The sequence below is a fragment of the Mycetomoellerius zeteki genome, unplaced genomic scaffold (genome assembly GCF_001594055.1).
Source record: "Mycetomoellerius zeteki isolate Tzet28-1 unplaced genomic scaffold, Tzet1.0 scaffold358, whole genome shotgun sequence".
Lineage (NCBI taxonomy): Eukaryota > Metazoa > Arthropoda > Insecta > Hymenoptera > Formicidae > Mycetomoellerius > Mycetomoellerius zeteki.
In genome coordinates, this window is record NW_017257347.1 from 59,790 (window position 1) to 75,612 (window position 15,823).

General features: G+C 35.0%; 1 protein-coding gene across 4 annotated transcripts in view; it reads right to left on the reverse strand.

The window, feature by feature from the left end:
• Window positions 1–1,697: 1,697 nt before the first annotated feature.
• LOC108725721 (uncharacterized) overlaps window positions 1,698–15,823 on the reverse strand; it is a 17,213-nt gene continuing 3,087 nt past the window's right edge. The window contains exons 1-5 of one of the 4 annotated variants that reach the window (XM_018452916.1): window positions 11,307–11,410; window positions 10,906–11,097; window positions 3,656–3,915; window positions 3,411–3,530; window positions 1,699–3,244 (exon numbers count right to left, since the gene is read on the reverse strand). In XM_018452916.1, the coding sequence (XP_018308418.1) occupies window positions 2,656–3,244; window positions 3,411–3,530; window positions 3,656–3,915; window positions 10,906–10,950 (1,014 nt within the window). In that variant the 5' untranslated portion in view covers window positions 10,951–11,097; window positions 11,307–11,410 and the 3' untranslated portion in view covers window positions 1,699–2,655. Of the gene's footprint in view, window positions 3,245–3,410; window positions 3,531–3,655; window positions 3,916–10,905; window positions 11,136–11,302; window positions 11,411–15,823 lie in introns of those variants that run through there. The other 3 variants (XM_018452917.1, XM_018452918.1, XM_018452919.1) reach the window with 3 other exon arrangements.

Below are 15,823 nucleotides of genomic sequence, written 5' to 3' on the forward strand. Positions count from 1 at the left end.
TGACTATTAGGCGCAAAGAGCGTAACGGCACGATTCTCATCGTCGGTTCTCGTTCTCGTCGTAAAAGAACGGAAAGTGCGCGGTGTATCTGTTTTTAACAATCTGCACCATTGTCGCGATGTAACGAGGTTTAAGTTAACGGTTAACTAATTCTACGCCGTCTCTTTCATCATTTGGCACGAGCGAATAGTCTTCCGGTATGCCGCGAAAAGTTAGTAGTACGTGAAAAGTATCCGCGGACACGCATTATAAACTAGGAAGGAAACTACTGCTATTAGCGTAGTTTCAGCAGAATCAGCAATAGAAAGCTATTAAGATTTCCGGATCTGCGGCTCACGCTGAATTAACCATGTAACGTACAACAATGCACATTTGCATAATCACTGTGTTTCTCGCATTAGATTTTTAAGATGCGATTCGGCAACGATATAAATCACCACCAATGCCACCTCACGGTATATAACGCAGTTCTTTCGTAATCAATAAAGTTGTGATACCTTGCTGGGTAGAATGTCGCTAATAAAAGAAAAATATTGCAGGATTGATGACCGATTCGCTCACGCCAAAATACCGATCGTTTTATATTTTTTCATTTGGTAGGTGGGATTCTTTTTTGTCGTAGATCAATATTTGCTAAGCGCGGAAAAACATCGGGTAAGTCCGCTCAAGAGTATGCACCGCGCTTAGGAATACGCATTGAGCTTTATGGCGCAACTATTAGATCGTAGCAGCTGTAACTTACATAGAACTATGTGCCTATTTGGTTAATCATTCTGTGTACAAAAGATAGTTGTGATCGTTGTAGCAATAAAGGAGGTATATTAAATTTTGTAATTATGACTTATGACCACTTTCTTATTGTATTTTCACAAAATCGATCGATTTTTACATTAAATCGTTGCTTTGTGAATCTATCATTTATGTTATGTGCATATATGTATGTCACACTTCGTATTTACTTAAAATATCCGTAACAGTTTTTATTAAAAATAGTTATGTTAGAAGTAAAAAACGACGTGATGACATAAAAGTACGCACTTGAAAACTTAAATTGATTCAGCCCGTGAAAAATAGTGATAGATGTGATTGTAGGTATAACGATAGCATAACGATGATACAGTTTACATATTTTGTAACGGTTTGTATTTGAATTTCAAATCCGGTGAAAACTGGATCTAGTGCTAAAGCTGCTGACTTTAGGCCCAGACAAATCGATTGTCGCTAGAAAACTTACTTATGTGAATTCTGCACGTAAAAAATGCTTCAGGTATAATTTATAAAGATTTACACGCAAACAAAAATTAATACTTTTTGTATTTTAATCAAGATTGCTTATACAATAAGCGACATTTTTTAATAGTGCGTATTCTTGAGAATACATTTACACAAGGGTACACACTATAAAAAAATATATTTTTACCTATATTTTTACCTTCTCAATAAAATTAATCTCCTATTAAAAGTTTGAGTTTGTATCAAATCGATACTCGACAAACTTTTAGTTTAAACTATTAAGTAGCATTTTACTGCTCAAACACAGTTCTTGTATAAATTATATAGCATATAAGGGGAAAGTGTGTACTTCTTGGCAGTCTTACCCTACAGAAAAGCTACAGAAAATTGCAAAAACTTTCGGTAATTCGAACAGTTAGTAATTTGAAAAACTTTTTAAAAAAATTCTGCTATTAAGAGAGAACTGTATATGTAGTTTGATTACATCTCAAATGAAAATAAATATTTTCTAAAATAAAAAAATATCCCTGCAAAAAATAGACTACTAGTTGAAAGAAGCTTACGCGTGAGGACAATGGCGGTCGCGAGTCTTCGCACGTTTCACAGAGATCGGTGACGTAATTGGAAAGGTTCGCGAACAATTGTCCGACGCGTTCTACAATTTTTTTTTCAAGAAAGTCCCACCGCGCTTCCCTGAAAATTGAGTTACAGTCCAGCATGGCATCTAACGTTGTCTCTTTGCAGTATCCGATCATCTGCTCGCGATAATAGCAGAACAAAGACAGGACGATGAATCAGGAAGCCACCGCCTTCTCGATGACGAAAGTCATTGTGTTACTCTCGCACAATCCTTATCTCTTCTCCGTTGGAACCTTTTTTTGCCTACTGTATTTCGATAGTCTCCTGGTTCGATCGACCCTTGTTCCTCATATAATGTATCGTTACATCATCTCGAATAATATTCGGAATCGTTGACGATACTGACACAACGGAGTCGTACATCAAAAGAATATTAGTTGTGGCACTTTGAGAAACGTATATCTATATATTATACATAAGCAACGTTGGTGATCGAGAATCCCTGCCGGAGAATTTTTATCTATCTTAGAATATAGACGATCTTTAATATTTACGAGACCGTCTCTATTCATCATTGTTCTTTCTCCTTTTAACAGTATCTGTTGGTTTCATCCTGACTAGAAAATTCACGATCAATAAGATTGCTTAAGAGAACATCGATAAGAGACGGCAGTTCGATTCGACAAATCGAACAGGTCTCGCTGTCGAGATCATCGAATCGAACCAAGGTCGTCCAGGCAGCGTAGCGAAACCCAGCGTCGACGCGGTATTGGATGATGAACTCTTTGCGACAAAACGTGATGCTACAACGTGGCAAAGCAATGAATAATAATAACGGAACTGTTACGAAGCGCTCGTCGGGAGGGCTCTCGAGAGCCGCGTCTTGGACAGATCAGGCGGAAGTGGATCGTACGGCGTCGCGTTGAAACCGACGTATCGATTGTTCTTTTTATGGAGGAATCCACCGGAGAACGGATCCGTCTTATAATAAATCACCCGTCTAATACCAAATGGATCGATGTAACCGAAAGAGCCGACATTGTTGCCTTCAAGCTCCCTTTCCTCCTCATGATACTGCCTCCTTAAATAATACTGGAAACCATTCGCTGTGGTATGAGTGCCGTCATATGACGGGAAATCGTTTCGAGAAGTGCTTGGCGATTGATAGCTTGGCTTGAGGGAGGAACTTCCGATAGCAGGATCGTATGGAGCTTCGAGAATCTGAGTCGGTGGTCGAGCTACGGATTCGCGATAATACGTAGCATGTGGTCGATGATAAACGTCCAGGCTCTGAAGTTCAGAAGGATAGCCTGATCGACTAGAATAATAATTGTTTCTCGAAATCGGTCGGGGTCTGATAGTCGTTGGAGCGTAATAACCGGAAGTGATGTCGTTGCCAGACAGCGGCACGATGGCGTTAGGATCTGGTCGTCTGTAATAAATAATTAAAAATTCTTATAAATTTTCTCAGTAGATTTTTAAGAAGTTGATTTGCAATATTGTACATTACTACATTTTTCAATCTCCCTCTCTAACGAGTTATATATTATAACGTTATGAATTGACTTTCCGATTTTTCGATATTAATTTTCCTTTACCTGAAAGGATTTGGTGGCCTTTTAGGCCTGGCCAAGATTCCAGTCTGCACTGGAGTCTTCTTTGTTTCCGCCACTGCGTCCTGAATAGGTCGATCCTTACCGACGTAAACCATTTTTGACCTAAAAGGATTCCGACAATGAATTCGTCACTTATAAGTATCTATACTTAATTACTACTGATTACTAGTGATTTTAGTTTAGGCGTGTTTTGAATATTAATTTTATTCTTATATTAGTCAGATTACTTTAGAATTCGAAATCCCTCGTGGTCCGCGATGTAATCCTTCAGTCGTAAATATCCAAGAGGGTCTAGCCATCCTTCAGTGCCGATCACTGTACCATCAGCCAATCTCTTCTCTTTCCTATACTGACCGTTCGATGTTTGAAAGCGAAAAAATCTCTCCGGACCTTCATCAGTCTGAATGTGATACTGCGTATTGGGATTTAAGTTCCATCCGCTTCTCTGGGCCTCAATTTCGTCCGCTGTTAAACACAGCGCCGATGCCTGTAATTGTAAACTTATTTTAGATCGTTTTTCGGCGTCGCGTCAACCGCGTTAATAAATTACTTACTGCTTAATATGAAAGCTAAAATGTGCAAAAAAAAAAAAGATATCTGACGGATATCTTATTTAAATTCTTAAGTACCAGTTCAATGTATCTTAAATGTTGAATCGATTAACATCACAACTCTGTTATAAATAAAAGGTGGGTGAAGAATCGATTAGAAATTAAAAGCACGTAGAGGATGAATTTGCTTCTTGTTTTTATGTATTTTTAATCTTAAAATATAATACATACAGAAATCATTTTAAATAAACAATTTAATAATAAAATAAAATAGAATTTTTCTTGAAATTATTAAAATATTAAAAAGGAATTGAATATCTAACATCTATTACTATTACAAAATATAATTATTAATTTAATATAGTAATAGCTCTCCGGCCTCCCTTCATCGCAAAGCATGAAAGTCTATTAACTATCTGATGTGTTGGCCAGCTGTCATCGAAAGTCCAGTTACGATCAAAAAGACATTGACGATCTACGAGCACGTACACAAATTTTAATTCGTTGTCGATTGATAGCAAGAACGCGCTATGACAAGGAACGTGATCAGCTACGTGGAGTGCTCCTCGGCAAATGATTAATCAACATCGTTTCGAATCTCGGCCTACGAGGCCCGTCTCTTTTCTTCTTTGCGATCTATACGGCTACTTGTAGGCGCGGCAACGCATGTTCCGTTTCAACAATCGTAATCACTCCATTTACGGTGTTACGACCCAAAGACGACGAACGTTCTGCTTCGAGCATAACTTTGAACCATTCAAGCTCGAGACGGTGTATTTTATTTCTTCAGATTTTTTTATGGCGCACCCGATAGTATTTTGTACTCTCGTGATTCAGCTGCTCGTTTACTAGCATATATCACCATCCCGATGGAAAGACGGTTTTGCAGCCATTAAAAGCCGATTGCAATGTCTGAATTCCAGTTACATGAATTGAGATTGTGGCTTTTGCGGGAATATTCAACAGAATATTGCACACATAAGTATGATATGTTTTAAAACTGTGTTTCATCTTATTCTTCTTTATTATTTTTATTGAGCTCAAGGACAATTATAAATGCGGTAAAAAGGAATCTCCTTGCAACTAATTTTATACAGACTACTGCGTATATATAACAATAAATTATGTCTTTTGATCGCAAGAAAAAATCTATCAATTATATTGTAATATAAATATGTTAACACAGTGTCGAACAATTTTAATCTTTCTACTTACTACTCGGAACTTTTTAAACCATAATTAAAATAGTGCGCGTGTGTTATGTAGGATCACTATATTTTATTTGTAATCTTATTTGTATGTAATCGAATTCACGCGAGATTTCCATGCGAATGAAATTACGTTCCGCTCTTTCTCGTCATTGTTATAAAAAATTTGAGATCTGCAGGCTGATCTATGATTCATGATTACTCGTGCTTTCGAAATGCATAGAAAGTCAATAAAAAATAAAGTCGAAACATAACGAATTCTTATTTACGAGGTAAATCCTCAATCTGAACGTGTATTAGTGTGGTCTCTGTTAGCCAAAATATAGTGCCACAATAATTCTGACCACGCAGGGAATGCGATGACTTCCATCGTGGTATTATAGCAGGATACCATTGCGCGCAAGCACAGCGGTCACGTAAGAGATATATTTATCCCTTCTATCGTGGATTTTGCGTGGGATTGACCAAGATCACGAGGTCCGCCTCTCGTCTCGTCTCGTCGATCCATATTAAGAGATGCTGGACCATACCGAGCGTAAGGCCGATATATCGGCTTTACACAGCAAAAAATATTTTACAGAATACAATAATAATGTTTATAAAAATGGAGAGAGTAACACTTGTAGGACAAAAAGTGCATGTCAATAAAAAGAAACGAGATGTCTTTGTTTTTACAGATAAAAGTCTTCCTCTAGAAAGATCTAAAAGTGTAAAACATCGGGGGTTTCTCAGCATACATATATATATAAGGAGATTAAGTTTCCTTAAACCTTAAGTGATATACTCAACTGTACGAATTACTTACAATAGTGAGTTAAGTTTTGTTTTATGCAGAACGACGTAAGATCGAGGTACAACTGACCTTGGACCTTACCATGTATCGCACATGCGCTTAATATCCATCATGTTGCTGTATCTCTTTATCAGCAAGAATTCACACTCTGCAGAATTGCTCCGCAGTATGTCCTTGAAACTGGTTCACTATGTGTTATCGCTGCAGGGCACTTTGACTTGAAAAATGATCACATTGTAGAAGTTGGATTCAATGTTAGGTTGATATCCTTGAAATAAATCGGCCACGCGACTTTGTTTCTGCATATGAAAGACGTTCGTTAAAATATCTAAGCATTTTTTATCTACATCAAGCTGATTATATAACGCCATATGTTTATAGAAACGTGAAACTTTTTAAACAATATATTATATTAATTTTATCAATCTACGATTATGCATACGATATCTACGATATTGCATACATGCCATACATGCCAATGCTTTTTTATGCACTTTACCCTGTGGAATTCAAGATATCAAACAGTGGATGAAAATACACGTCATATGTCTGTATTCTGTATATGTGTAGTCAGTCTGTGGTTTAGATAACGAGAAAAGTCATTGTGAAAAGTAAACTCTATGACATAATATTTTGTATCTATAACTTTAATGTAGAATGAAGTTTTTCTTTTTTTTTTCTTTTTGACATTCACAATCCACTTCGTTCTTAAGAGAAACGCTGGACACTTTTCCTCCTTCTATCTCTATCAAAATTATATACTACTCGCAAGTAAGTATTAATTTCCTCTTGAGCGAACACTTTTTTTCTTTAACGTCAAAGCGAAAGATAGCACTTCGTATCAGTCATCTTCAGTCAACACGGAAGACATTGATAGGTTGCTTAGTTTTGCAAATGCAGAATTCCGTAAGAAAATAACGTAAAATACGTATGTGTTATTTCATGTGTGTATGTGTAATATAATAACGCGTGTTATTCATTATCGCCGTATATAGTAATTTTAAGCAAAGGTTAAAATCGGTCGTTTCTATAAACATTAATTAGGTAACTGAAGATTAATTGACTTTTTTCTCTTTTTTTTTAAATGTATGGAGACTCACAGCGTGAGAAAGTAATTTAAGATTTTAAGACAAGGGCAATATATGGGGTACCCTCGTTTGAACTTTATAGCAGTAAAAGAGTTATTTTGCAGATAACAATTGCGAATTCAAGTTGGAACCATAAACAATCAAGACATGAGGGAATAAGTTGTGTTATGTATTAAGGTGAATCCTTTCAACACAAATTTTTCATTCTCGTCGTATAAATAACGCATAATTCTCAGGAGCTTCGGAGTCTTAACGCGTTTATAACTACGCCTTGCGTCAATTTTCCATCCTCTCGCCAAGGAAAGCCGTCGTTTTGGCCGGTGGTTTTGTACGAGGTCGTCCAAGCTACGCGATTAACTCACTAAATTATCATTGCATCGTCCATTGTCCGTCGGTCGACTCCCGTCGGTCACGGTGATTTCACCTTTGCACAGGAGCCGCCGCGGCTCCTTTCGCTCGCTTCCGCCGCGCCGCGCCGCGCCGTTCTCCATGCGTCCTCTTTTGCGATCTCCTCTCTCATTAAACACCCACGCTTCGCGCGGTTCTCACGTGCCCGATCACGTGATATAATCTAGGATTATAATGAAATTGCGCGCCCGGGAAATTGGCGACATTGGTAGCCGACAAAAAATTCGGTATTTACGGGAAAAGGATATTGTTATGCTAATTGCAGACGTAATTAGTTAATAGAGAGAAGAAAGTTAACAAGATTCTTGGTCAATTGCTCTACGAGATTCATCTTATTGTTAAACAATTAAGCACACATTTTTATCGTTTAATCATTAAATTTTCGAAACTTGTTTATACGATGCTAGCTGAGCATGAATAATACAAATATACGTAAAAATATATGGTGTATATTTAAATGAGATTTGTAACAAAAATAAAATGAACGGAGGAGCTAATTAAATAACAAAATACACTGTAGTTTGAATCCTGGTACTTTTTATTTCTTATCCATTAATCTACGCAGTATATTATCATTCTTCTCAAGAATAAAAGCTATTTCTTTCATGTTTGCGAAAAAAAAAGTTTAGAATTACTGAACCATTTTTTAAATAACATTTTTCATTTATTTAATATTATTTAAAATTTAAAATATGTACTATTTTATATTTCTTAACACATTAGACGTATTATTGTCTACAAGAATCTCTAAACTAAAGTAATGCCTGAGGATTGTAACGTATTGCACGCGAAGGCTAGCATCATCGTCGGTAGCATCTTGCGGTGATCCAACCACGTCGCATATACAATCGTGGTACTTATTACGGATCATAATTGCAGATGGTGTCGCATGAAGAAGACACGTGATAAATGCACGATCTCGTTTGCGATCTCACTTGGTATTTGAGGAGCGTCGGCGTTTCATGAACACGTCGCGGCCTTCACACGAACACGTGCTAATTGATATTCGGAGCGCACGTTATATTAATTACCTTCGCGTAACTTTGTCCCGATATTTACGACACAACGATCGGTTTTTATTTCCAATTCTTTTCAAACGCAAATGCCTTGTGTACCGGATATTTCCCTTTCGATTTAGTAACTCTTCGTGCATGTGAAATTAGTAATACGTATTCTAAACTGCCACTAAACTTTGATACTCAAAGTTGTTTCATGTTACTATTTTGCTTTCACATCATTTCTTCTCGATATTTACATTCAGCGCTTAAAGATCGGTGCGCACTTCTAACTCTATTCAAACGCAAAGGCATATATTAGATATTCATTTCGTGATTTTTTATTAATAATTACGCGAAATTAGAAACAATCTACTTCAAATTTTAATTCTTTAATATCCTTTAATATCCTTTAATAATTCAGTTTATTTAAATACTAACGTTAAATAATAATATTAATTAATTCCAATTAATCAAATAGTATTGTAAAATACGCTATATATAAGAACAACAATTAACAATAATGAGAATACACGCTATAAGAATAAATTTTTTTTATAATTATTGCATTAAGAAATCATTATACTTGGGAAACAATTTTTTTGTCATGCTAATTATATTGCAATTAATATGTAAGATTAATATTTAAGATTTTATTTTCTCACAGCCTTTCAATTAATATCCATTAGCAACAAAAATTATAAGGAAAATCCATTCTCTCATTTCTTGACTTATTTCTTCACTTTTCTTAACTTGAAAAAATATTATAGTCTTTATGTTTTGTTCCCAGAAAATTCAATAGTTTTTCCAAACAGATTAGTATTAACAATCCATTGTTTTGCATCGATATCACATATTTAGAAATTATTATTTCTCTCTCTCCCTCTCTTAAAAAATTCTTATATTAAATGAATAATACAATACTTAAAACCCAACAACCACGTATAATATCAAAAGTATATGATAAATGATTATCAGTTTACAGTGTAGTCAAATTACTTTGGAAACAGGTCTGATCCTTTTGATTGGATCCTTTTGAGTGAATCTGACCGTATTGATAGTCACGTGTTATACTACTAGCATGGAGAGAGAGAGAGAGAGAGAGAGGGGGGGGGGAGAAACGTCCTCCTCTGTTATACTTCCATTCACGTCATCTTCACAGTACCGCGCGTTCGTGCATCGAACTCTTCGGAGTAAGAATAGGAGCCGGTGCCTCTCACGAATGCATCCTCGGCATCAACTTTCATGAGCGCCTTCCATACAAATCATACCGGTGTCAGTTTCGATCGAACGATGACGTGAATATATGCGTGACAGATTGTATTCGACGAGTGTACGGAACAATCAGCTGCTTTATCAGCACGCAAATGCAGTTACGTAAATTATCTCGAGCCACCACTGTTAAATATATGTAAAATAACATACACTCCTTTGACAGACTTAAACATCTTCAGTTCGTGTAACAATTTAAAACTCTGTAATTGTTGTATGTAAAATGTGAGTCCAACTTGGTAAATTATCCCGAGACTACTCGTCTTATACGTATGTACATATTCGTCTTCTTAAATTCTTTAAAATCTGTCAGATAAGTCACAAGTCAAGGAATAAGAATGGGTTTTCCTTATAATCTTCGTTGTTAATTCGGATATTATTATATTCGGAATTAAAAGGCTGTAAGAAAATAAGATCTTATATTGTAAAATATTAATTTTAGACATTAGTTATAATGTCTAAAAATGCAGTTTTAATTTTATTATTTTTTCCACATCTTAATGTAATATACTAACTATTAGTATCTATATATACTTTTAACAATCATGCATAAATTCCTACGATTTGCATCCTTATTAAATTAAAATTAAGTTTATTTTTATTATATCAGATATCTATAATCTTTTTTCGCAAACATCCGATTTCGTTACCAATGTCAATACTACTTTACGAAGTTTATCATTATATAATCATGAAAATAATAAGATTATATAACGTAACTGTTTTGCCGATTCATTTATCAGTTATTATTAGAAGACTTAAGAAACAGTAATCATCAGTTCGCGACTGGCATTTTACTAACTCGAGGATCTTGAAGTGACGTCAACGTAGAATGCCAATGTCAATGTCAATTTGTTAATACTTGCAAACCCATAAAAAGATCGATAATCACTTGTGAAAATATTTTTATCCGTATCTATGTCAATGTAAAATTTACCTACTTGATTAATTTTACTTATAATTCACTTACTAACTTAATTCAGACATATATGTACGCATGCGCGGATAAGAAAAAGAAACAGCGCGTATAAAAATTATTTTGTGATATCACATTAATCTTCCTTAAATTTTTCTTTACTAAACTTACTTGCTGTGTTGTATTAATATGTATCTTTACATTAGTCGTGATTATGCACATGTATTACATACTTATAAATCGTACCGTCAAGAGATTGAGACAAAGACATGTTCGCAAAATCATGGTCATGGTGGTGCTTCATGAGGTTGCAATATGCGTTTCTCGAGTTTCCTCTTCGTCGTTTTTTTTTTTTGCAGCGATCGCCGCGTCAAAACGTCCCTTTACTTCTCAAGCAAAACTCGTCTATTTACATACATTCAGTCTCCACTGCGATAACTGCACGAAAAAATTTTCTCGATCAAAATAATCGAAACCTAGAATCCACATACATCTCCTTATCTTCTTATAATAATGTAAATAATAAGATGTATTGATGTAGATTCTCCGTGAAAAAAAAAGAAAAGCGTGCAAGATCGCGACATTTATAAAAATTCATGAATGTCGAGAAGAAGAGAGAAAGAAAGAGAAAGGAGAAAATCACCCACTTTCGCGGACCGGATGAGACTGCGGAAGAAAAGAAACGGAAGAGGAACGCAGTCATCAACAGCGTCGATGTCGTCGAGGCGGACTGAGAGGACGCGATACTGTGACTGAGAACCGGCGGTGTGTCCCTGCATTTCCAGATCCGCTGTACACGACGGATCTACACTCCTTTCTTCGCGACCATCCCCCTCCATGTAAGAGCCGTATGACGGTTTTTCCCATCTAAGACCGCGCTCGCCTACCATTACGAGTACTCCACATTCACATGACGCGTGAACGAGCTTGAAATTATTAATTTGTGGCATGCGTAATTGTTGCACGTGCCACACGTGATCCTGCGACGGATTCTCTCGTTGGGTTCAGACATGCATCGTGGGTTCAGATTCTCACCTGAGTGTCAAGCCGGAAGCACAATGAAAAGTACAGGCAATAGGAACAGGAAATAACAAATTTTGACTTATTAGAAACCATGTATACTAGAATGGACGTTTTCTGGATAGGTTGAAATCTCTTATTCCTTGTTCCTATTGCCTGTGCTTTTCATTGTGAAGCGCATGATACATCATTTGTCCTTGTTGTTCACCAAATAATAAAGAAGGATAAAACGGTACATCACGCGCTTCATGCGCATTACCCGGAACGCACCCTAGATACACACACACACACACACACACACACACACACACACAGGAATCCTATAAGAAGAGTGCGCAAATCGAATGGATGAGTCTCCTGGAGATTCTCAAGCTCTTCCGGGTGTACTTTCCAGGCCCCCAAATGCTTTTGATCATAAATTTATCGTATGTATTTTGGAGTGCTAAGCAATAATATTTTAGCAATTAAGAATCATCCTTGATGTATCATCGATATATTCGTGATACTGATATCTCTTAAAATGTGAACAATAAATGTTTGAGAACATTACCTTAAATCTGATTCGACTGAGACTCTTGAATAACACTAATTTACAGTAAAGAATTACTTCGAACCGAAGACTAGGTGTTCTTTATTGATTTTTGAATGTTATAAACGATACCGCAAGCCAAAAAATTCCCGCACGTCAGGTTTCTAAGATAATTGAGGTTGTTATGTCCAAAAAAATATTATTTTTAACACGATATTTGACATTTTTTTATAAAGAAGGTCAACACTATCTTGAAATTTCGATTAAAAGTCATGAATGTATTGTTCATTTCCTATAAAATGCACGTTCTTTTTATTTTAATATCTTACTTTTTAGTCATATTATGAAGAATTTAAATACAAGGTTTTTCCAAGATAATAAATTTTCTGCTTATGATGATAGAGTCATATACAATTTCTAATTTGCGACTATCGACGACACACATACACAGATTATACAAATTTTATGTAAAATATTTTTTAGAAATGCACTTATTTAGATATTCAAAATGGACAATTAAAATGAGACACTCTAATGTATGTGTGTATATATATATATATATATATTATACATATATTTAAATGCCCAAACTTCGGGAATCGATCAATTAAGAAAAAAAGTCTTAGAAAAGTCACCTTTAGACATATGTTCGTTTTTGCTTCATTTTGGAGAAAATCGCAAAAAAAGATAAAACGTAATTTTCGGAATATTATTATATTAAAGCGGAACATTATAATTGTTTTTGTGTACGATTTTAGTGATAATGCTTCAGAGGCAGTGTGAGAGCATGCGCCCTGATTTCCAAGCAGAAGAGTGCTGGATCGGCGAGTCATTTATAGGTACATCCAAAGGCACGACCGCTCTCATTGAGCGCTCAGTGAGCTTTTGTACCTGTTTAGTCTATATTTTTAGCTCTAATGGAATATGCCAATCAGATGTTAATAAGAGCTAGCTGAGCGGTTGTGCTTCTAGATGCACCCATTATATTGTTCAGATCAGTATTTGGCTGCAACATGAGATACAAGATATAATGCGTGCATTGCTGCAAGAGGCCAACATTTTGAACAATATTTGTATTAAGCAAGTGACAACGTGAATAAATACGTAATGTGAATGAATAAATAACAAATAAGTACAAAAATGAAAACTTCGTTTTGCCTTTTTTTCCAATTTTCTTCAAAACGAAGTAAAAACGAGCATATCTCTAAAGGTGACCTTACACAGTCAATAATACTTTATTGACACATCTCTAAAGGTGACCTTACACAGTCAATAAAGTATTATTGACTGTGTAAGGTCACCTTTAGAGATATGCTCGTTTTTACTTCGTTTTGAAGAAAATTGGAAAAAAAGGCAAAACACAATATTGACACAATATTGACACAGTAATATTGAATTAGTAATACTGACAGTTAATATTAAATTAGTAATACACCAATATTTTTAGTATTTTTACACGACCTTACACGAGCAGTATTATTTTACTTTAGTTTTGCGTATATTATCTAATTGTACTGTGATATATACAGTGACATTGATCCTAATAATGCGATACTAATGCTCAAGAATCAAAATCCAGATCACTGTCAGTATTCTACGTCAATCCATCAATATATGAATTACATACGATCAGTAATTTGTTAATATACTGACAGTATTGTTCATTCCCGAAGTTTGACATATATTACATTTAACGAAGTCTATAACGATCAATTACACTGTGATGTACCATTAGTCATAAAATAAAAATTACAAGTATTATATAATGACTGCATAGGCGGAAAATTTACTATCTTGGAAAAAGTAGTAAATTTTCCGTCTGTATTTAAATTCTTCATAACATGGCTAAAAAGTAAGAATTTAAAATAACAAAAAGAATACCTTTTGTAGGAGATGAACAATACATTCATGACTTTTGATCAAAATTTCAAAATAACGTTAATCCTTTTAACACAAAAATGCTAATAACACAAAAAAATCCTTTTTTACATATTAAACTTCAATTATTTAAAAAAAAAATGTGCTAATGAAATTTAACTTACATGTTCAGCATTCAAAAATTTACAAGAAATACCTTGTCTAGTTCAAAGTAATAAAAAAAGAATTTTTTTGTAAAGTAGAATAATATAAGGCAATTCAGCGAAAATTTTAAATTTTAAAACAAAGAATGCATATTGCGTGATAATTTTGACTATTTAAAAATTAAAAGGTAATATTAAAAGGTAACATTAAATTAAATATAATTTTTATGTAGTTTTTTAAAGATTTATTTATAAATCACGAATGAGAGAATATTCTTTTCATGAATATATAATAAATCCTAATTACACCTCAATTCTAATTACAACTCTCAAAAAAGATTAACATCCAGGGCTGGGTTCAGATTCCTACTCGAGTGTCACCCAGGTATTACCACATCCTTGTTGTTTACCGAACAAGGATGACATGACGAAGAGCACCCAGGTGGGAATCCGAACACGCCCCAAGAGACGTCAATCGATGGAGGATACTTTGTGCGTGAGCGTGCGCGTACGTCACGTGTGCGCGTGTGTGTGCGTGTATGCGCGCGCGTGCATTTTCCAATTGTTAATGATTAAATTACGAGTTTCACACAGACTTTTAGAATCAATTTGCATTTGCGAAACCAAAGAAAAATTCCACAAACTTGCCGCTTTTAATATTATGTTAGATTCTCATAATATGCATCCTTGATACAGTGTTCCCAGGACCTCGACAACAGTAGCCGGAAGAAACGTTGCAACTTTATGTCATCTCACACATTTGCGTCATCTTCGGATCAGGCAATCAACATTCCGTAATCGTTCGCATTACTCATAATCATCTGATGAAATCGCCGCCAACATGACATTCGATCCTTTCAGTTGCACCGGAAGAATTTGTCGTTTGCGTAAAAAATTGTCTTGTCTCTAATCTCGCGTCATTAGCTCAACACACATTGACAAATGGTGACGTACGTGTCACCACATCTCTTCTTCATAGAAATAATATGCATATAAGCTTAAGAATTGAAGAATCATGTTTTTGATTCATGTTTTTCTATTTGGAAACATATGAAACGGAGAACAATTTATATACATATAATAAATCCATTAATCAAGTATATTGAAAAGTTATATTTATATAAGAGTAACGCGTCATCATTTTTATCTATAAAAATGTGATATCATTAATTAATAATTATTTAATAATTCTAACAGTCAGTAATAAATTTGTTCCCCAGTTCTAACATGCCAGCGAGAGTTCCTGGCGAACTAACTTTAATATAAATTTCATTTATCATCTACTTCGCGACGTCACTTTTTCAAATTTTAATATCATATGTATATACTTTTTTTGGTTGAATTTAAATATTTTTTTTAAATAAAAAAATACACAACACATACACAGGCCCTGTGTGTGTTCATGCGTGTACACTCTGCTCCCATAAATTTAGCTCCGTTGTAACGATATGCTTTTTCAGCTAATAAATCAAATGGATCCTTCGATCGAGAAAGCGTGTAGTTTGCAAAAACAGCTATAGAAGCAGACATTATTGCGACGTGCGGGCGCGGGAGTCGCGCGCAAGATATTGTATATATATATATACTATATATA